Below are 24,165 nucleotides of genomic sequence, written 5' to 3'. Positions count from 1 at the left end.
CGCTTTAATATTTTTATTTGACTCTCTGAAGTAAAAAATATATATCTAAATTGATAAAGAATATTTGATGGGTTGCCTTGTGATCAGGCTTAAAAGCAATCTGTCTCGTTGTGGATTGGTTAACGAGAACAATAGCTGGAACAATAGCTTAAACACGATTCCAGCGCTTCGCCATATTTTTTACAATGCGATAAATTAAAGGGGGACTGGAAACAATAAAAACCTCTTTGTTCTTATAACCAATCAACGTCGTGACAGATTGCCTTTAACTCTGGGCTGCATCTTAGAACCAGTGGTATAGTTCTATCAAAAAAGCAAGGGGGACTCTTGCACACAATGTTGCTAAAAACAATACCAAAAGTATAAATTGGCTAATACTCGGCATTAATAAGGGGAGCTTAGCCCTCCTTGCCCTTACGACATCGTGCATTGTAAAATGAACGGTCCGGTAGAACAATCATTTTCTCAAACTTTTCAGTTTAAAATTCCTTTACATACAAACATTTTCAAATAAGCTAATTGGCTGTAAATAAATACAAATGCAAACAATACAAAGATGCAAGGAAAAACTTGCGTGCAGGGAACTGGTCAAGGTGCTATTTATAAAGGAAAAACTTTGTCTTGTAGAGATGGCTTACGAAATATCTCATTTATCTCAATTTTCTTCCAGGAAAGAGAACTTGATATCCAAAAGCATGGGAAACTTCTTTTATTTAGAAGGATAGAGAAGGACTATTGATAGGTATTTCGCTTCCAAATTCTACGGTAGTTAATAGGCCTATAGAAAAGAAGCGGCTGAAAAGATTTAAGTTATCAATAAGATGTTTGAACAACTTTCGGCGTCATAGAACTCATCTCCCTTGCACTGGCTCCCCGTTTGATACGAGTATCATTTCAATGTCTTGAATGTAGCGAATATTCATTCTAGACAAAAGAAGCCAAATAATTGAAGTCTCTCGCTCAGTAAACGTGAAAAAAGTGTTATCAATTCGATAAACAAAGTGAAGAAAAGTTGGTGTCTTTACGTAATTTTCTACAGCTGAAGGCTGCTCACATTCTGAACACGTCTACGCAGAAACAACAACAGTGAAAACTCTTTGAATATCTCACACAGGACACCAATGTAAACGCATTAGGTGCGCGTTAAATTTGCTACTGAGCCGTAAAGAGAAATCTTGAAAAGCTTGTTTCCCCAGATGTAAGCAGTATATCGGTATAAAAGGAGTTTGAAAAAGTCTGGCTTAGGATAGAACGTTTTGTGCAAAGGTCTTAAGAACTTCTTTATGCAATCTATAAGCTTGGAAATTTGAGAAATTTAGCTTTCACATACCCAAATTTACAAGCAGAGAGAAGAACATAGCCCCTGGTGATCATTTTTTTATGATTGAATTGATGAACTTTAATCAGAGTTATTTTAACGGGGGGGGGGGTGCAGGGTGTCCTTCAATTAATTCGTACTGTTTTTTGCCATTTGTGATGGCCTCTTGTGACGTGCTTCCTCGCGTTTTTCTTGTACGAGTTCTAAAAAAATTATGTGCAATGCTGTGGAGTATTTTGGCCTCTGGGGATCAATGGACTCAAAAATGGATCAAAAATGATCCCCAATGGGTTGGAAATTGCGCGAAAACACAGGGCAACAGTGGATATGGAATGCAAACTTGGCGATCTTTTCGAATCATACACGTTTCAAAATGCCGATTTCTTAGGTTGAAGCAATTCTTCGTCGAGCTTAATGTCTTACCTAATGTCTTACCTTCAAAGAAAATACTGTTAAGAAGAAAAGTTTGAAAATGCAGATGGAAAACAGATCGTATTTTTTGATGGCAAAGCAAAGTTAGCGCTTGGCACGATTTAGAAAGATGGTACTTTGATTATGGGCATGGTCTTCGGATTCTCCTTTAAAGGTACGTCTCAATTTATGAGCCGAATTCGTTAAATATTGTCAAGGTACACCTTCGCTAGATTGTTGCAGGGTCGCCAAATGTATGTATTGGCACTCTACAGCAGAGGCACACGGTCTATAAATTGCAAAATTGTCCTCTCTCTCTCTCCCATTATCAACAAAAAACTGAACATGTGGGGTGACGCGGTAACAAATCATACGGCCTTAAAAACTTTTAGGTGCCAGTCCTGATCTACCTAGCAGAAAACATGCACGCAATCGTGGCCCATCATGGTCGTTTGTTTCCGTTACATTTTCCTAGTGAAAATGTGGTATATATTAATAGTATCCGTAATATTCCCAAGCGTGAAATTTTCTTTTTCAATTTATTGCAAGTGACAAACGCGATATTTTCCATTATTGGCTTTGGATATGTTTGAGTTTTTCTTCATCGATGGGTGCCGTGCTTCTAATAAAGGGCAAGCCTTTTTTGCTGCCCCCTGATCTTGCTGCTATCAGTTATGGTACCATGGGCTTGCTAGGGGATGCAGTTGAGTTACAAGCAGTCTCGGGGCTCTGGGAAAAACAAGATGTGACCTTTTAGGTGACTAAAGAGTTTTAGTTTGAAAAATGCAATCTCAAAATAGAACAGTCATCCTTTTAAACGGCATTTAATTTCCTCTGACATGATTAATAAGTATGTTTCCAAATGTATAACTAATGTATGAGCATAGTCTACAAGAAGGATATTCCATTGCATTCCTTTTGTGGAATACACCATCACATATGAAATACAATGCATTATATACGAGTAACTAACAATAGATATTAAATACATCTTACTGATTTTTGAAGAATATAACACAAACTCTTATAATTATTGTAAGGTATTGTTTGGGGACGCTCTTATATCTTACCGATTTTGAAGTAATTTTATGGAAGAAAAATGATGCACCACATCATTCACCAGAAACAATACACTTTTTTTTATAAGAACAATTTTATGAGAACACGAGCCTCAAAACTGGTCAAAAGTTAAGAACAAATTAAGAACAAGCTGAGGCTGAGCTTCTGCAAAATGCAATTTTGAATAACGTTTTTTTCTCAAAATCGATGATTTTTAGCGATGTGTGGGTGCTTTTTCGGTGAATATTCAAATTTGTCAGCAAATTAAGGCTGTCTCACTCACTTGGTTGGCAAATGAGGCCTGAACACCTCCTTAGAGTGAAAAAGCTAGCAATAGGACTGCTTAAACCCTCTTAATTTATGAACAAATTAAGAACAATCCATCCTCAGATTTTCGAAAAAATTTAGAACAGCCAGCCTGAACTTAAATTTACTGGTTCTTATAAAAAAGAGTGTAATTGTCAAAGTTAGTGTAAACAAAGGTCTCTGTACTAGCACCTTTACCATAAAATTTATTAAGCCCTTCCTCTCTATCAAACCCCCCTCTCTATTAAGTCCCCCCATATCAAGTAAAAACTTTAAGCCACCCCTCTCTATCAAGGCCCCCATTTTTAGCCTTTGATGTCAAACATAGAAAACATGTGCATTTAGTGGGTCTCTTGACGACTAATATGTGCGACTTAATAGTCAGTCGAAATTTGTTTTGAAGATGTCCAAAGGTTATCAATTTATCCTGATGATGTAGCCTGTGCTCCAGACGTGCTCCAGAACTGAAAGAAATAAGTAAGCCTCCCGGGGGCTCAATAGAGCTTTCACGGTACATCCTACCCTGGGTGCCAGACTCACTAAATATATATATATTTTTATTTTATTTTATGTATAGTGAGTCTGGTACCCAGGGTAGTGTTGTGCACCAGATCGAACGAACCATTGTAGGCTATAATTTAAATATTTGGCAAATACTTTATTTCCGTTGTTAATTATCGATGTTTCTTTTGGTTGTAGGTCTTACGTGTTTTTAGCTGATTGGTTGTTATTAATACTTGTAAAATGCTTGTATATATGAATACGCTGTAGTAGTTTTAAGAATTAGACTTTTTGGGAGAAGCATCTTGCTGTTCGTTCAAAGTACTGACAAAAGAAGTCGTTGTCTCTCTGTTCCTCTCTGCCACAAGTCGAGTTGAAAAGGGCCGTGAGTTATTTTATATATACTTGGTTGCACTGTAGTGAAAGTGTAGTATAACAGTAGGTACATCCTTGATAAGGACAATTTCATAAGGATTCACAAAGGTTCTAAACTGATCGAAAACAAATGAAGAACAAATTAAGAAAAAGCGGAGGTTGAGTTACTGTAAATTGTATGAATTTTTTGCTAATTTATTTAAAAACCACACGTGGGCTATACCTGTCTCTTTTGTGTGCAGCAAAATATTGTCTCCTGTCCAAGTTTCTAAAACCTACGCTCTAATAACATAACTTAAAATAAAAACAACCGAGCCTCAAAGTTTTGGAATACTTGCGAAACCTGAATCACAACCTCAAGAATTTCGGGAGGAAAGGGGCAGGCAATAGTCTGTGCTCCAGACCCCTATCTTAAAAGTAGAGGGTCTGAGATATAGGCTAGCAGGCAACAGGACAACATGATTTGAAAAAACATTCAGCTCTTCTACTAATTCTTTAGACTTTGGCTGCTTGTATTTTTAATTCCATCAGCTGTTGGGTTGGATGCAATAGGAAAATTGGTTGGAAAATAGGAAAACAATGTACATACCATGAATCATAGACGTAGGAAGCATTTCAATATTGGGGGTATGTCCCTTGTGCCCCCTGTGCCCCCTGTGCCCCCTGTGCCCCCTGTGCCCCCTGTGCCCCCTGTGCCCCCTATGCCCCCTATGCCCACCGTGTCTTACGCCTATGTCATCAATCATCTTGCTAGATCCAACCTACTCTGGGTACCAGAGACCAGACCAAGAAATCGGGATGAAAATTATTTTCCCTTCCATTTTCCTCCATTCTTCCATTTCCAAATTGTTCAAAAAATTAAGAACAAGCTGTGGCTGAGTTCCTGCAAAATGCAATTTTGAGCAACGTTTTATCTCAAAAACGAGAATTATTAACCATGTTTGGTTGCTCTTTCGGTGAATATTCAAACCTGTCGGCGGTTGTATCACTCACTTTGTTGGCAAATGAGGCCTAACACCTCCCTGTAGGGAAAAAGCTAGCAGTCACACTGCTTACACCCTATTAATTTAAGAACAAATAAAGAACAATCCAGCCTCAGATTTTCGAAAAAAATAAACACAGCCAGCCTGAACTTTTACTGATTCTTATAAAGAAGAGTTTGGTTGGTGGTCTCTGTTGACAAGCCTTGAAGTCTACCGGTTGTGGGCGAACCATGACGACTTTGTTGATCTACTTGTTTTGTTAAAAAAAAGCGAAGTGCCGCCGTTAATTGAAAAACCGAAACAAAGCAATGACTCCACAAAAGGTCTTCCAAATACTCCATTCAAGTTGAGACTTTTGTCTTGCGAACAATAGAAAAAAATTGGGTAGTTAGTTCGAAACTCGTGGCATTTGGATGGAAAGATGAGTGAAAGCATATGGTGAAAGGAAAGACTCAGCCTCTCAGAATAGGTTTCTATTTGTTTTACTAGCAGGTGAAGGAAGGAAGGGACATCGACGAAAAGGGATGGCGGTTAAGTGTTTCCGACTGACTGCTGAAATTTTTTACGGGTTCAGCGTGTTTACATTTGCGTTCAACGCAGTTGTTATTCCTCAGCTCATTGAACACAAAGTTTGCAGCAACAAGTACAACTCTTCCGTTTGCAGTCATTTAAACAAACATCCAGAGATCGACGACGATGTTCAGGAGAATGCCGCCGAATGGATGTCGGTGCTACCTTTATCGGCACTTCTCCCTGCCTTCTTCACAATCCTCATGATCGGTCCGATATCAGATGTGGTCGGCAAGCGGACTACAATGAAAGTGCCACCACTGATTTATATGATACAGAGCTTTATATACATCGCGATGACAAGAATAACAGTTCCTTTTAGCCCCGGATTCTTCATTATACCATACTGTCTTTCCGGTGTTTTTGGCGACAACGCCGGTTGCGCCTCCTTAGCGGAAGCATACATCTCCTGCATAACATTGCGCAAGGACCGCACCTTCAGAATGGCTGTTTTAGAGTCGGCGATATTTTTCGGTACTGTCATTGCAGCTGTCTCATCTGGGGTTCTGTTAACATATTTCGGGTTTACAGGGGCATTCTGCATGACAGGTGCCGTCAATCTTCTCAATTTTCTCTACGTCATATTTTTGTTGCCATCCGAGAAAACACTATTGCCAGAATTATCGAACGAGAGCGAGCAAAATCAAGAGGATGCAACAGTAAGCTCAACACCGTCACATAACAAAAATGGTGATGGGGGGCTAGGCAATAAAAGGGACATACTTGTAAGGGAGATGATAAAACCATGGAGATGTATCAAGCAAATTGGCAATGCCATATGCGTTCGCAACAGAAGGAAGTTGATAACCGCTATACTTATCTTATTTTCGATTTCACTATTTGTAAACATGGGTGAAATATACTTCGGTATTCTATTTATTAAAAACAGACCATTCAACTTAAAGGCCAAAGGGATTGGATATATAGTCGCCATCCAGGCTTTCTTTAGGGCAGGAGGGGTTCTCTTGATCCCTTATGTGTGCCAGCGCTTCCTGAAATTCAAAGACATCCACCTAGTAATGCTTGGTTTCACAACACAGACAGTTTATTTCTTGTCTTTTGGTTTTGCTTCTTCAGTACTCGCCCTGTACTTGATCCAAATTATTGGGATCCCGTTGTCAGTTCACCAGCCCGTTTTCCGCTCAATGATTTCAAAATCGGTGGACACTCATCAGTACGGAGCAGCGATTTCTGCAGCCGAGGCTGTTGATATTGCAAGCTCTCTTCTGACCAGCCTCATTTCCAACCAAGTATATTCAGCAACGTTTCCGATATTCAGAGGTTTTACAATGTGCTTACTCAGCGTCTTGTCGTTCATGGGTTTAATTGGCGCAGTCGCATTCTCGTTCACATTTAGAGGTGATATTAAACCCATGCATAACGAAGAACAGCAATCTTTAATAACAGATTGAAAGACTGGTGTTACCTATAAGAGAAGATGAAATGTTTGAAATGTGTGTAAGATTCACGAATTATTAAGAATAATTTTAATCAAATGCATCTATTTTTTCCTACCAATGAAAGTAAATTCTTCCGGATAAAAGTGAACATTGTGAGTTTGTTTTTGCATTCACCCTTCTAAGATTAAAGCCAAGAAGGTTTCATTTGTCGCAAAGATAACAAGATTCGCCTAACTTTTTGTGTTTTTCATTTAACCTTATCCGTCATGTTTTTGATAAACATAGAATGTTGAGTGGTGGGACATTTTTCAAAAGGGCCCATGCTCATCTCAAAAATTGTACAGGAGTTATGAAAGGGAGCTTCAGATCGTAATATGCTTCTGTTTGTGCTAAAAACCCCGATTTGTTGCAAGAGCTATATGACTGTATGACATTTTCAAAGAGAAGTTAGCAATTTAGCATGAAATAGATAATTCAAATCTTTGCTATATTTGCAATTTTTTACATTAGCATTATGGGGCAAAATGCTCCCTGTAAATTTGTTTTTTATTCCCATTATAGGCTGATTAAACAATAACTTGATCAGACAAAAATAACAGTTGCTGTGTGATCTGTTTTATCATTGCAGATGCAGTGGAACCCCGCCTTACGACCACTTCGTTAATACGGCCACCTCATTATTACGGCCACATTTGTTTGGCCCGGAAAAACGGCCATACATAGTCTCATAAAAAACCCCGTTAATGCGGCCTCCTTTTAATACGGCCAGCGGCCACATTTTGCGATCCCAAACAACAGGATTCTTTATAATTCCACCCCGTTAATACGGCCATTTGTGTTCAGCAAAACTGTAATAAAATCTCAATAATCTCATCGTTTTACAAAAGAACTTTTTATTATCAAAGTCGCTTGCTTTCAGGTTTGATTGCCCACACTTAAATGGGTTGCTTGGAATGCAGACGAACCAGTCAAAAGTCACCAAATTTTTAGCAAAATCATGAACATGATTTGGTGATTAAGGCCCAAGAACCCAGGACTTCCGTTTCGTTTTGTTTGTGGATTAGTTATTTAACATATTTTTTTATAACTTTATCTACATTTCCAGATGTCTATTAAAGAGAACAGTTGATATTAGGATCTTATTATTAATTTCTACCTCTTAAACTCCAAAATTTGACCCTTCCTCGTTAATACGGCCATCCCGTTAATACGGCCAATTTTTGGTGGCCCGTTGGTGGCCGTGTTAACGGGGTTCCACTGTAATGTACTTTTTGGCTCAATTTCTTCAAATCTGATAGAGAGGTTAGAATCTGATAGAACTTTACGTGATAATGTGATGGAAGTTTATCTACGTATAGTTTATTAGACATATAACGAGCTATAAAATGCATTAAACTTAAACCTAGTACAAATAAAAATCAACTACAAGAATACTACTTACTCAAGAATTATTAGAAAAATTAACAATAGAAAAGGAATTTGAAAATTTATCAATCTGAACTATCTGGATAAGAAGAAACAGCCTTCGTTTTTTGCTTCAAAAAGCTGAAGCCAAAAAATGCTGAGGGGAGGGGGTGTAGATCCCCAGATTTGCCGGCAAGAAAGAATGGCGTTTCTTAGGTGCAACTGTTGGCAATAATATAATGTAGACAAACTTCTTCCAATGAAATCTTGAGCCATTTGATTTTTAATGAAAGATGATTTTTAGGCAGAAATGGAGTACATAACATGAATGAATCTGATTATCCATATTCTAAAATCTTCGAAATTTAAATCATTAGAGCAACAGATGATTAACTCAGTAGCATCTAGGTCATTAGAATGTGACAACAAATTCAAATATGATTGCACCCCATTGGCTTTGTCCTGACCTTCCGTTTATTATATCGAGGGGCAAATCACTCCAAAAAAATATCGTACACCTTTTGTGAAAATCCTATTGTTTTATCTGAAAATCCTCGGAAATCCTTTTGTTTTGGGGAAAATCTGGTACGCTATTTGCAAGAGTGAATTGCCCCTCGTAATATATGGTTTTTCTATAGACACAAATGATCCCCCAAAACTCATAATATGCTTGAGAGAGAACAATGCTGACGCTGTGCACAAATCAAGAACAATGCTAAACTCAATGTCAAGATTCAGGGCAAATATTTTTGATAAATAAGTCACTGTAAAAGCAATTTGAGACGAAGCAATCATCATTTTACCAATCGTAAATCCTTGAATGCAAACATTCAAAAGACAGCTGCCAGAAATGGATGCTACACTAAAATGTTAGTCCCTATTGAGAGACTGGCTCAACATCGTCAAACTTGAAAGAAAATTTGCCCGTTGTATTATACTGCACATGATGTTTATGCTGGCCAGTGACGTAGACAGGAGAATTCATAGGAGGGGCGATAAATTTAGATTTTCCAACAAAAATTTTATAACAGCTTTTATTGTTACCAGAATGTGGACAAAACGCCTCTTATGTCACGTGTCATAAATCATAATACTCGAAGATTTTTCTTGTCTTCTCTTCTAAAAAAGGCATTTTTAAGTACTATGCCTTTTTGAAAAAGATTGTCAATCACAAAACAACAGAAGAAGCTAACATATTAAGCTTTAAAATCTTTTCTCACAAAAAGTAACACTTTGACAGGTATAGACAATCATGTTAAATTTACGACAAGATCAGAAGTTTTCCAAAAAACGGCAGTTCAGATTTTATTTTATTTTATTTTATTTTATTTTATTTTATTTTATTTTATTTTATTTTATTTTATTTTATTTTATTTTATTTTATTTTATTTTATTTTACTTTATTTTATTTTATTTTATTTTATTTTATTTTATTTTATTTTATTTTATTTTATTTTATTTTATTTTATTTTATTTTATTTTATTTTATTTTATTTTATTTTATTTTATTTTATTTTATTTTATTTTATTTTATTTTATTTTATTTTATTTTATTTTATTTTATTTTATTTTATTTTATTTTATTTTATTTTATTTTATTTATTTTATTTTATTTTATTTTATTTTATTTTATTTTATTTTATTTTATTTTATTTTATTTTATTTTATTTTATTTTATTTTATTTTATTTTATTTTATTTTATTTTATTTTATTTTATTTTATTTTATTTTATTTTATTTTATTTCATTTTATTTTATTTTATTTTATTTTATTTATTTTATTTTATTTTATTTTATTTTATTTTATTTTATTTTATTTTATTTTATTTTATTTTATTTTATTTTATTTCATTTTATTTTATTTTATTTTATTTTATTTATTTTATTTTATTTTATTTTATTTTATTTTATTTTATTTTATTTTATTTTATTTTATTTTATTTTATTTTATTTTATTTTATTTTATTTTATTTTATTTTATTTTATTTTATTTTATTTTATTTTATTTTATTTTATTTTATTTTATTTTATTTTATTTTATTTTATTTTATTTTATTTTATTTTATTTTATTTTATTTTATTTTATTTTATTTTATTTTATTTTATTTTATTTTATTTTATTTATTTTATTTTATTTTATTTTATTTTATTTTATTTTATTTTATTTTATTTTATTTTATTTTATTTTATTTTATTTTATTTTATTTTATTTTATTTTATTTTATTTTATTTTATTTTATTTTATTTTATTTTATTTTATTTTATTTTATTTTATTTTATTTTATTTTATTTTATTTTATTTATTAAAGTAACTTGTCCGAAATTGAGATTTGGCAGAATATGATTGTTATTATTATTCGAGTGCAAACGACCTCTTTTTGGTGTTCCTTTTTCGCGGGTGTGAGACTGAAGGTTCATGGAAGGAATAAACCATTCCTAAGGAGTAAACAGATTTCTCGGTCAAATTTATATTTAGTAATTTAGCTGCAATCATGGGTGGCTATCTTGGTAAAGCAATGAAGGATACAATGGATGAAAACATGAAAAAGAACCAGGAGTTCATGTTAGCAACGCAAAAGATGCAGGTTTGTCTATGATCGTTATTAAATCTCTATAAGCGAAGAAAGCTTTTCGACTAGCAATACAAATCATAATATATTATAGATAATAAGAATGTTACAAAAATCAACATGCTAATTGACTAAAGATTTTTGAAAAACACCCGTTCCTGCTTAGGACACCTATTTTAAGGGTTGTGGGTGAAATACACACCAGAGGTTTGTGCCTTGGGTCCGGGCTGCAGTGTTCAGTGATGGCGCTGGAAATTTTCCGACGGAAGGGCTTGACCTTCCGACAGGGGGCTATGTAATCGGGAAAAAATATGGAATCCCAGTTGAGAAAAGACGCACAAACATTAAAATTACAACAGGACATGAATTTAACCAACAAGGAATAGCAGCTACTTAGAGCAGGATTAATTTTTTTGGAAGGGGACTCGCTTTTATATCAAAATGCTCCTAAAAAGACATATTAAGAAAGTTCTTTGTAGGTCTTTCTACGTGATTTTTCTTTATCCTCAACACTAAACTTTTCCTAGTAATAAAAAATAGACTCCATTTAATCATTAAACAGAATAAGAACCATTTTTACTTAGGTTTTGGTCATTCTATATCAAATCATCAGATATTTTTAAGATTTGTAACCCATGGTCTTAGAATTTCTTGATTTTTTCACCACAAAGAGCCACTTTGGAGAAAACACCAAATACAAAATTTCATCCTTATATCTCTTACGGTTGCAATTTTGTAGCCGTTTCAAAAGTGACCCATTTTAGCCAAATATGCCACACCCAGTTTACCAAGCGATGGGCGCGGCTTTCTATCAATAGCTGTAACTTTTCTATAGTTGTCAATATTTACTTGAAAATAATGTCAATTATTGATTTGATACTGTAGATTTCAAATATTGCATCAGAATTTGTCAATTCTCTAAGGTGAAGCAGATAGTCATATGTTAAAGGTTATCACTTGTTTTGAAAATATTCCCAACCGATGTATATAAATATTGAAAAAAAGTCCTGTAGCTGGAATCATAGCATTAGAAGCTTGCTATATTCTGAAAGTGTATTCTTTGGGCTATCAGAAAATGTTTAAGATTACAATTGCAATTGAAGTATTTTGAGTTAATTGCACCTTACAAAATGGGTATAATTTTGCAAGAATCGTGAGCAAAAAAAATTTGTATTTAAGGTAATATTGCATGAAATAAAAATAGCTGCTAAAAACATTGAATCAATCACAATTTCACATTCAGAGACAACAAAGAATAATTAAAAATGATTCCTAGCCATGGACAAGCTGAGATACTGCTTTATAGTCACTGTAGCTGAAGCTTCAAGTTTGACCTGTAATTGTTTTGGATGAATCAGTTTTACAAAGCATGTAAATGTGATACCCAGCATATGTATGATCTGCTTGATCATGTAAAGTTCTGAATGGGTTCAGGTGGGTGCATGAAGTTCATTTCAAAGTCCCCTTAATCTTCATTAATGTCATAGAAACCCACCCATCATCGTCATATAGGCAAGCAACATACTTTATCGTTCGAGTCCAAATGCCATTCTCTCCCTTCTTAGAAAGAAAAGCAAAGTTTCCTGCAAAGTCTCTGTCATCAGAAAATTACTTGAAAGCAATCTTTTCATCTTTAAGTGGAACAAACTGATTAGAAACAATTCTGTTTGTGGTTGTACTACATATCAAAATTCATCACTTCCAGTTGCCATTAACAAAACATACAGAGATATGATAGACATGACTGTCTGCTGCAAGGACAGTAAGCAATGTATAGCGCACAGATGTGGCAACTGTTCAGGGATGTCTGTACTTAAAAGGTTTCTTGATCAGCATTTCGAGATGGTGATAGTGGTATTTTTTTTCAGCATGTTGATAACACTAGAAGATCAAAAATAGTAACAAGGTTCTTGAGTATTGCTCATTTTGTTGAGCTGCTGGTAAAGTGTATTGTTGCTTTGACCTCTCATTCTTTTCTTACACAATGGCAGTCAAAATACCTTAAGTGAAAGGAAGAAATGGAGATGATTCTTGTTTTTTGGCTGACTTTGCCAAAAACTATGAATTTTTCACTTAAGATGAAATTCAGTCAGCCCATTGGAACAAGCAAAATTGCATGCTACACCCCAGTTCCATTTCTTCCTTTCACTTAAGGTATTTTGACTGCCATTGTGTAAGAAAAGAATGAGAGGTCAAAGCAACAATACACTTTACCAGCAGCTCAACAAAATGAGCAATACTCAAGAACCTTGTTACTATTTTTGATCTTCCAGTGTTATCACCTTGCTGAAATAAAACATCACTATCACCATCATGTAAACACTCATCAAGAAACCTTTTAAGTACAGACATCCCTGAACAGTTGCCACATCTGTGCGCTATACATTGCTTACTGTCCTTGCAGCAGACAGTCATGTCTATCATATCTCTGTATATGGCTTTGAAAAAAGCAAACATTTTACAACATACTTAAAGCTTTTTCGTCTGACACTCCTCAGAGCATAAAACGTCAGAATAAGGTTCCGAAAAAACACGTTTGAAAAATATATACCCAGTTGTGGATCGAAATAGGCCAATCAGAAAAACGCAAGCACAAGACCGGTATAGTTGACCAATCAGTGCCGCGAGCCTAAAGAAAAATTACCAATGGAGTCCAAGAGAGAAAACGAACTCCTTTTGTCTACACATACAAAATTTATCACCGCTCGTATTTCCAAGTCTGGTGTTAGACAAAGTCCAACCATTGAGCGCGCTTTTCTCCATGATGAGATTCAGAAAAGAAAAACCAATGTTCTGAACTTAAAATGCCTGTATACACGCCAATGGTCTAAAACGCGTCCATTTCTTTCATTCCTTGACAATTTTCGACTTTGCCGCTACATTTCTGAAATTGACCAGCGGACACTAAAACATACCACGGAAAAACACAATAGGAATATTGGCTTGCTAATAAGGAAACGTTTCGGTGGCATGTTGAGCGACACCAAAAAACATATTTTTAATTTCTCGGATTATTCTCTCTCTGATACTGAAACATTTGTCTTAGGTAATGGACTCGAATTTTGTATCCCACCCCTAACAATCAACAGAGAGGAACTCTTTGCTGAATTCGAAATTTTACACGCTCAACTTGCTAAGCACGAGATTTCTAACCCTTTGGAGTTTAACAAATTACGAGCACGACTAAGCGATTTGGCGTACGCTTACAGCGGCTCTCCCATCGACCACTCAGATTTTCTTTTGCATAGAGAACATTTCCAAGCACTAAAATCTCTACGGGCTAACAATGACATCTTTATTACAAAACCTGATAAAGGGTCTGGAGTGGTAATTTTAAACAAAAAGGACTACATCAATAAAATGGAGGTAATTCTCCACGACAAAGAAAAATTTACTAAATTGGGTGATGTCGAAACACATGACAAAACGGCCAAACTAGAGCGGAAACTCCAAAAACGTTTGTTGGAACTGGTCAACTCAAAAATGTTGGCTACAGAAATTTATGATAGGATAAGGCCCACGGGCTCTCAACGACCACAAATGTATGGCCTCCCTAAAATACACAAGCCGAACGTCCCACTTAGACCTATCTTGTCTATGATTGGCTCAGCACAACACGAACTGGCTAAGTGGCTTTCTGAAGTTTTGGACCCTGTTCTTCAAAAATATTCAAAACATTGCATCAAGGATTCTTTTACGTTCGCTGAGTTCATGCAAAGCTTGAACATCGAAAACGAAACATCTTTCATGTGTTCTTTTGACATTAGTAGTCTTTTCACAAATGTTCCTTTGAGTGAGACCATCAAAATAAGTGCCGACGCTTTGTACCGAAGCGAGCTTAATAGCCCACCATTCCCAGAGGAAGTATTCATTGAACTGATGGAAACTGCAACACGTTCAGTTGAATTCAGTTTTAACAATGAAATGTACCAACAAAAGGATGGTGTCGCTATGGGTAGCCCTCTGGGACCTGCCTTGGCCAATATCTTTGTTGGCTTTCATGAAGAGCGTTTGTTCGACTACGACCAAAAGCCAGGTGTCTATTTTCGGTATGTGGATGACACATATACCATTTTCAAAACAGAGGCTGAGTGTGATATTTTTCTAAAACACCTAAATAGCCTACACCCAGCCCTCCAGTTTACGTTTGAAAAGGAAGAAAATGATTCCTTACCATTTTTAGATGTTTTGGTCGAAAAGTCTAACACTGGATTTCTTACCAGTGTATATCGCAAGCCTACTTTTACCGGTCAGTACATACGCTGGAATTCATTTTGCCCAAAACAACGCAAAGTCAACCTTGTCAAAACATTAGTACATAGGGCACTTATGATCTGCTCGAAATCTAAACTGCACGCTGAACTGGAAAAACTCAAAACGATCTTCTTGGACAACGGCTATCCTGAAGACGTCATTTTATCTTATACTAAGGAGAAGATCGCAAGTTTTTCGGCTGTTCAAAAGTTTGGTCCGCAAAAGTGCCCAGTTTATTTGAAACTACCATGGATTGGTAACACTTCCTTGCGATTCGAGAGTCAAATTAGGCAAGCCATAACCAATTGTTTCTTTGCTGTCAATCCTCGGATTGTTTACAGCACTAGGAGAGCCCTTCCATCCATTCAAAAGGATTGCGTCCCTACCAAACAAAAAAGTTCCGTCATTTATGAATTTACGTGCCAGTGTGATTCTGGCTACGTAGGGCGCACAACCCAAAGATTGGGGGATAGGATAAAACAGCATGTTCCTTCCAACATACGAAACAAAACTGCCCCTCAAAGAGAACAGCCTCCTCGATCTTGTAGGTCTAGAAACACTGTTAAAACAAGTGATTCTGCCATTGGTCAACATCTTTTAGACAACCCAGATTGTGCAAAACTCTATAATGACGACATGTTTCGGATAATTGGCAGAGCCCGGTCGTCTTTCCATCTAGCAGTTTTGGAGTCAATCTACATAAAAACGAAAAAGCCGCCATTGTGTAGACAAAAGGAGTTCGTTTTCTCTCTTGGACTCCATTGGTAATTTTTCTTTAGGCTCGCGGCACTGATTGGTCAACTATACCGGTCTTGTGCTTGCGTTTTTCTGATTGGCCTATTTCGATCCACAACTGGGTATATATTTTTCAAACGTGTTTTTTCGGAACCTTATTCTGACGTTTTATGCTCTGAGGAGTGTCAGACGAAAAAGCTTTAAGTATGTTGTAAAATGTTTGCTTTTTTCAAAGCCATTTTCAAATTCTGTACCGCAAAAAAATTGTTCATATCTCTGTATGTTTTGTTAATGGCAACTGGAAGTGATGAATTTTGATATGTAGTACAACCACAAACAGAATTGTTTCTAATCAGTTTGTTCCACTTAAAGATGAAAAGATTGCTTTCAAGTAATTTTCTGATGACAGAGACTTTGCAGGAAACTTTGCTTTTCTTTCTAAGAAGGGAGAGAATGGCATTTGGACTCGAACGATAAAGTATGTTGCTTGCCTATATGACGATGATGGGGGGGTTTCTATGACATTAATGAAGATTAAGGGGACTTTCAAATGAACTTCATGCACCCACCTGAACCCACTCAGAACTTTACATGATCAAGCAGATCATACATATGCTGGGTATCACATTTACATGCTTTGTAAAACTGATTCATCCAAAACAATTACAGGTCAAACTTGAAGCTTCAGCTACAGTGACTATAAAGCAGTATCTCAGCTTGTCCATGGCTAGGAATCATTTTTAATTATTCTTTGTTGTCTCTGAATGTGAAATCGTGATTGATTCAATGTTTTTAGCAGCTATTTTTATTTCATGCAATATTACCTTAAATACAAATTTTTTTTGCTCACGATTCTTGCAAAATTATACCCATTTTGTAAGGTGCAATTAACTCAAAATACTTCAATTGCAATTGTAATCTTAAACATTTTCTGATAGCCCAAAGAATACACTTTCAGAATATAGCAAGCTTCTAATGCTATGATTCCAGCTACAGGACTTTTTTTCAATACTTATATACATCGGTTGGGAATATTTTCAAAACAAGTGATAACCTTTAACATATGACTATCTGCTTCACCTTAGAGAATTGACAAATTCTGATGCAATATTTGAAATCTACAGTATCAAATCAATAATTGACATTATTTTCAAGTAAATATTGACAACTATAGAAAAGTTACAGCTATTGATAGAAAGCCGCGCCCATCGCTTGGTAAACTGGGTGTGGCATATTTGGCTAAAATGGGTCACTTTTGAAACGGCTACAAAATTGCAACCGTAAGAGATATAAGGATGAAATTTTGTATTTGGTGTTTTCTCCAAAGTGGCTCTTTGTGGTGAAAAAATCAAGAAATTCTAAGACCATGGGTTACATGGGTCTGATGATTTGACATGGAATGACCAAGTGTTTATTAGATCTCAAATGCTTTTATGTCTTTTTAATGCTAGTAAAGGGGGCTGTTTCCATTCTTGTTTTAGTTCTTTATCTTTTGAAATTATTTCCCAGTTCTCTGCGTATGTTGTTTGGTATGCCAAAAGAGAGTGTTGAGTTCCCTGATATGGTGTGTAAAGTGCTTAGAAGTTAGCTGGTTGTACATCTATATACAATTGGATTTCTGTAATCAATTTTTCTGTATCTTTCGTAAAAATTTACAAATGGTAGCAAAATCTTGCTGCTACAAAATTATAAATTTTATTCGTATATCTTCTGACATGTGGGCTAAGCAGCCCCATGCCCCCCTCTGGGGCCACCACTGTGCAGTGTATGGGGCAGTTTAAAATGATATTTTGGGGTGCAAGAAAAAAGTTTCTGTTTGTAAGTGTGCACATTGTTATAAGTGTGAACTTCAATTATGCAGGGTTTAGTAAAGAGCACAAATATTTCGCCACAAAAATTGACAGTATTGATATATAGTTGTTTTGTATCTATCCAAACAAAGCAAGACTTTGTCAATAACAAAGCAATCTAAAGGTTATAAGATATTGAGTCTATTAAACCTAACCCTTACTTTGCCACAATATTTTGCTATCTCTTTTGCCTCTTTAAACTCTACAAACTCTGCCTCTTGACAATATTTACATAACCACAATATTAAACTGTCTCTTTTGCCTCTTGAAACTTTACTGACCTATCCAAAAACTTCTTTTCTCTCTACCTACCACCATCATTGAGCAACTACAAAATGTAACTAGTGAATGCCAATCAATTAATATTAAAGCCTGGTTCACACCAGTGAGATAACAATATTCTAACTGATTTTTCAGTGAACTAAACTGTTATCTCTCTAGTGTGAATGCCTAAGATTTTTCTCACATGACATTTTCAGTGAGAAAGTCAGTGAGAATGATATCAAAAGGATTTGCTCTAGCAGAAGTACGGATGTACCCTTGTTTATAGGACAAGTCAGACCAAGGGTACAAAGAAAATGACAGGAACATCAACGCTTGGAAGACTTTCTCTGTACATGAAATGCATTTCTTGCAGTAAATTATGGAGTTGGTCATGCTGCTTTCAAACACTTTAAAAATATCCGGAACTCAAATCTTTCTATTTTATTTACATAAACAAGATCTTTGAGATCTCTGAACTTAAACAAGAGCATGGGCTGCAACTTCGAAATCTTTGTCTGAATATCATATTCTCACTGGTGTGAGCCAGGCTTAAAGAGCAAACAGCCAAAATAAGACCACAAAACAATCAAAACAATTTAAAACACAGCACTGAAATTTCTTTGTTTTAATGCACAAAACATAGCATGCAAATGCACACATTTAAAATGCACACATTTATGCCTCCCTATACTCAGGTGACACTGGCAGCTTTAACAAATTTCTCATCAAAGGCTTTGGGGAAGAGGCATGGAATGCAGTCAATATTCTCAGTCACCATTTGTGATGCACATTTGATCCCTAACAGAAAAAGGCTATACATCGTTGCAGCTGCGCTGGGATCAAAATAGGCTTCAACAGAATTTTGTCATTGTTTGTCCATAATTAGTAAACATTTCTTGAGGTGGCACATTGGAATGTAATGCTTTGAGGTTCGGAGTAAGGTTCCATAAACTTGCATGTAACTGTAGATAAATACAATGTTTCCAATCAGGGAAAAACTGAGAAAAATTTGAGTTTTCAGAGAGTATCTATCTCTGCTTGAGCCCCCAGGCAAACATAAAATATTAGTTTAGATTGCCAATTCCAATCCAATGCTGGAAGAATTAAAGTACTCTGACTTTTGCTTGGATGCTTAGACTTTTGTTTTGCTTGTAGCTTATAATTTCTTAAATGTTTCCATTAAGCTTATTAGTCTCAAAGACTTATTAATCATAAGTTTGGTTGTTTTTTAGATGGATAGGCAAATGACCATGCAGAAATTAATGATTGAAAAGCAGATGGCAACCAAAGTTGCAATGGCAAGAGAGATGTTTGATTGGCTAGGGTCATTTTATGCACTTGCTTCAGTTGGAATGTTTGTTGGGTAACGTCATGTTTTTATTTTGCTTCTCAATTCTATTTTATTTTTTTCTCACTTGCTGCCAAATTTAAGGCAATTCAATGATTTCTACGGGTGCTAATATAAGAACATAAGGATTTCTTGTTTTCCAATATTGATAAATTGCCTGAAAAGAATTTTTGCTCTGTTTTTTTGACACAGATCATTCATCATTTTGTTTTTATACACCATGCCACCAAATCCTTAGCGCTTCAGATAAGGAAACATTTCTTCAACCCAGTGAATAATTTCTTCCACCTATTGAATGTATTAAAACAAGGTATTGTAGCCTGTATGAACGGTATCAATAAAAATGTTTGCACAAGTCACATGGGTAGCTTGGTGCAGAGGATAGTTGAAGAGGATTAAATCAAAGATAATTAAACTCTCAATTGTGAAGAAAGCATGGCTCAAACTGCAATGAGCAATAAATTACTTGATTACATACTTGATAGTTTTCAAAAAAAGCATGAATGAGGAGAATGCAAAATTACAGCAGTGAAATGGCAACTAAATATAATCAAGTTAAAATGAAAAAAATTAAAATAAACAGCTAACTTACCATCACTGACAAGTGACAATGGACAGTGAATGACAATGGACAGAATGTACTGAACATATGATAAAACAAACCTAACACAAACAACAACATTGCAATGAAATCCAACCAAGAAAGAAAGTTTCCCCTAGGTTTCGCAATATTAATGTCAATTGCAAGCAAATGCAAAAGATTTGGAAGATATAGGTTTCAAATAAGGCATAAAGTAAAGATTAGTGATCTCAAATTGAAATTGTATATCTAAAACTTACATGAAACTAAAATTCTGATGGTATACGTTATATAAACTTTTTGGCATTGGAATTTCCTGATCGTTGCTTTTGCATCTTAAAACTATAAATTGTTTTTACCTTTAATCATTAATATATAGGTATTTATTTCCAATATTCTCTACTCCAACATACTATATTTCTTGTTTGGAAGAAAAGTCAAATGTTGTGCAGTGTTTTCTATAGTCCTTCCATTGTAATTTTGCTGCTTAGGTTTTTCTGTTCTTTAAGCAATTATTTTTGTTGTTTCAGTCCTACAAAATCCAAGGTTTCCCCCTTTTTACAGGTTTGCAAAGAGCAAGAAGCCAACTGTGCTAATGCCATTTGTTCCACTGACTTTCATTGTTGCATATCAAGCACATTTGGCCTATGGAAATAAGATTAAAAGAATAAGAGGTATGTCACATTCTGTTACTGCAATATTTGTTCATGTTTGCCATCACTAATGGGAACAGTGTCTTGTTTCCCTATTATACCACAAGTTAACAATGAAAATGGATGATGGAATGTGACTTTCAAAATCTTGGGTCTTAAGAATCTCAAGGATCTCAAGAATAGTCAGGGAGGGATTTACATGGGGGTGCTGAAACACCCCCAATGTTTGTGTGTCCTTCAGTAAATTTTGCCTTTAATCGGTAAAGAGCCTGTTTTGATGGTCAGCAGTAATAAAATAATGCTAAAATTTTATTTATTTATCTCCTTATTTTCTGTATCTTGAAGGTTAAAGCTTGTATTTCTGAATGGGTTTCCATCATTTTCCATTCACCTGAAGGGTATGGCACAAATCATTATCCAACACTCAGTGTTTTAGTCTAACAGAATGAAATCCTAGACTAAAACACTGATCACAGAATAATTTTTACTTTTTGCTAGAAGTTGTATAGGAAAACTACCAGAAAGATCTAAATTTAGAAAGGCCTACGTTTTGAAAGCGAGGCCAAGATGGAGATAAAAACTTGTATCAATAATGGCATCACATTTCAAGCAAATCTGAAAGATTGTCATTCAGACTATGTGTTGATCCTTATGAAATGACATAAAGATATCTTGTTTTGGTTGAACATAAATTTTTTCTGACACCTCATTTGAAAAATTCCAATTGGACAAGAACTGTGTGGTCAGAGATCACCTGACTGTTTGTTTGGAAATGGTGGCTTCAACATCCCTTATTACAGGCCCTGCATCCTTTTTTAGATGAGGCAGAAAACATTCTTAAAGAAGAAAGAGATCTGGTTGCACTTCCTGGAGGTCCTGTAACATTTGAAGCCGTTGAAAAGGCCAGGCAATCATTGAAGTAACTTTTTTATGGACAATTGCTAAGATATAATACTCTGTACATTTGAAGCATTCACTCATTCAAACTATTTTAACAACACTGACAACAGGGCCGGCAAAAGCAGGGGGCTTGGGGGCATGGCCACCCCCCACTTTTCTGCAGAGCTGAAGGAAAATTTTAGGCAAAAGTGAAAATAAAGGTATACTACATCATTCTGTAAGTAACTGTGCTTAGTAATCCCTTACATATGCTTTTAACAGCTTGGCTTAGGAAAAAGATCGAGAAACCTGATCCAGAATAACTTGGTGCCAGACAAATTGACTGAGTTTCGTTTATTCTATTGCCTATACTTAGCTCTCAAGGTCCATTTGTTAACAACAAATTTTTCAGGAACATTACAATAAGAGAGAAATCGCGAGCGATATGGAAGGGAAAGAAACTGATGAAAAGAAAATTTTTGAGGACATAAGAAAGAAAGAATGGGCAGATTTGTTCTATAAAAGTAACATCACGAAAGCTTCAAAATTTTATTGTATCGATAATCCATTCCTACTAAAAAAGAAATTCTAGACGCAATTATAAATTCTATTAAAATAATTTTCGACCAGTGCAGTTTGAAAGTTTTAAAATCCAGAATTTTTGTTAAAAGCACCTTTTTCCGAAATATTTAAGATCAGATGTTACAAAACAATATCCCAAGTTGTGTACAAACTGCTTAAATTTGCTTTTATTTTAGTTGATAGTTCTTCTGTTTTTTTTAAACTTGTACATATTGATTAAACAAAGCTTAAGTATATTGCCTCGGATTTTCCTTCAGTCAAAGTCCATTTTAGATACAGTCTCTGGCCATCCCTAAAAAAGAAAAATCCTAAAATTGTTCTTGCCGCCAACCATTGTGGCGGCCTAACTTAAGCCCTTTCAAGACTTCCATATTTGGCCCCTCTAGTTTCAAATACGTTTCGCCGGCCCTGGACAGTCCTTTCTTTTTTATATCAATCCGCTACTATATATCTGATAAACTTTCACTAATTACGATTTTGCTCTTTTCTGTCAAATTTTTGCCAAACAAATTAATTTAACATTGAATTGAAGCATCAATATAAGGAATTTTTATATTTATCGTTTTTCTTTGAACTTTGCTGGAAATTCTTAACTTCTTGTTGGGGCCAGAGATGGCGCCAGAAATCTTCTGACAAAGGGGTTGGAGCTTCAATGGGTTATATTTTAGAAAACCGACTCACATTGTTTGAGATTTTTTTGGGGCATATCCTATTTTCACTATCTTGATGCCCCGTTGTTGGAGGAACAGGTTTGCTAGCGAAACTTTTGAGGGAACGACGTATTGTGTCTGGTGCTATGATATGATGGTGCAATGTTTCATTCACAGAATTCATAGAACTTTCCAATCGTGCCTGGGAAATTTGAAACGACTATCAGTATAGATATAGGATAAAATATTTCTGTTATTGTTCTCACATTTAAGATAAGATAACAAAGAAGATAAGATATTTTAACATGTTGGCGTGCACTGTTTTTTGTTGATCAACCTAAACATTCCATTCGTGTTCGATTTGGTCAACTCTGACGCAAGCAGTGGTATTTGCAGCTGCCATATTAGATTTAAATATCTTGAGCTAAGCGGAGATTTTGTCAAGATAGCTGATTTAAGATCGTTGATTGGTAGGTTCACAGAAATTGACGTGTTTGGTTAAAAGTCGCAGAAAAGTTTCGTGCGGAAAGAGCAGACAGCTGATTTTAAAAATGTATCTGCAGATGTCTATGCAAATGATAATGTTTCAGTAAGTTTTCAATGGGTGAGATGCCAATGAATGAATATTGAATTTAAACTAAGTATACCTTCTATTTATGCTTAAGAATCCCTTTAATCGCCATCAATGGCAATGGAAAACATTTTCACACAAATGCCTTCTCTTTCTTAAATTCGCAAGAAGCTGAAACACGTTTGCCTTACCTTACCTTCGCTATGCAACGGACTGAGGTATTAAAGACTCAGGTATTAAAGACTCAAGTATCATCATTAGAGGCACCATATGTTGACGAAAGAAAAGAAGAAAAAGCAATAAATACAACATAACTATAGCAGTTGATAATAAGAGAGTACATAGAGGTTTCTCTCAAAGCCCCTTTGCAGCAGTAGCCTCAGGCACACTAAAAATCTGTGATTATACTGACTTGATGCTCCGGCCATGTTTTCATCCGGAAATTTTCTGGCAGCGGACATAAGTTCTATAGTACCACATAATGTTAATCTCTGATGTTTATCTTTGATTTTTTTCAGTCACTTCACGCTTACTTTAAATTATCAAAAAGTAGAATTTTGCTGACTTAAAGTTTGGCAAAGGCCTTCGCTCACAAATTTCCCCAAGAAGATCTGTTTCCAGCATAATCAAACCAGCTTCGCTTTCTCTTTACTCTGTCCCCATTCAAACCACGCCAGCTACTCAATTTTGCCTTGTGAAACTCCACACCAATTGCGACACACCCAACAGGTTGCAATGCGTACAGCCCGGTTCTAAATAGAACAATGGCAGCAGATACCACTTCACAGTTTACTTTGGGAAAAATGAAAATGCTAATTTTATTCACGGCATCAAACGAAGCATCAAGAATGGCGCAGAATGCTATGAGAAATCCAATTTTGATGAGTTTTTCGTCAAGCCGC

The 24,165-nt window shown here is 35.3% G+C and overlaps 2 protein-coding genes across 2 annotated transcripts; both read left to right on the top strand.

Annotated features, from left to right (window-relative positions):
* Positions 1–5,118: 5,118 nt before the first annotated feature.
* On the top strand, positions 5,119–9,684 carry LOC135694859 (proton-coupled folate transporter). The gene has a single exon (XM_065213732.2). It carries the CDS (start codon positions 5,478–5,480, stop codon positions 6,933–6,935), a length of 1,458 nt encoding a protein of 485 aa, XP_065069804.2. The 5' UTR covers positions 5,119–5,477; the 3' UTR covers positions 6,936–9,684.
* Positions 9,685–10,726: 1,042 nt separating this feature from the next.
* Positions 10,727–22,595, top strand: LOC135695153 (plasminogen receptor (KT)). Its single transcript, XM_065214141.2, has 4 exons — positions 10,727–10,912; positions 19,233–19,363; positions 20,493–20,602; positions 21,401–22,595. The coding sequence occupies exons 1-4, from the start codon at positions 10,820–10,822 to the stop codon at positions 21,502–21,504; spliced, it is 438 nt and encodes a 145-aa protein (XP_065070213.2). The 5' UTR covers positions 10,727–10,819; the 3' UTR covers positions 21,505–22,595.
* Positions 22,596–24,165: the final 1,570 nt, after the last annotated feature.

This window comes from Rhopilema esculentum, chromosome 8 (genome assembly GCF_057945365.1).
Source record: "Rhopilema esculentum isolate cy_ngs chromosome 8, ASM5794536v1, whole genome shotgun sequence".
Taxonomy (NCBI): Eukaryota; Metazoa; Cnidaria; class Scyphozoa; order Rhizostomeae; family Rhizostomatidae; genus Rhopilema; species Rhopilema esculentum.
This window is presented reverse-complemented; position numbering and strand designations above follow the sequence as displayed.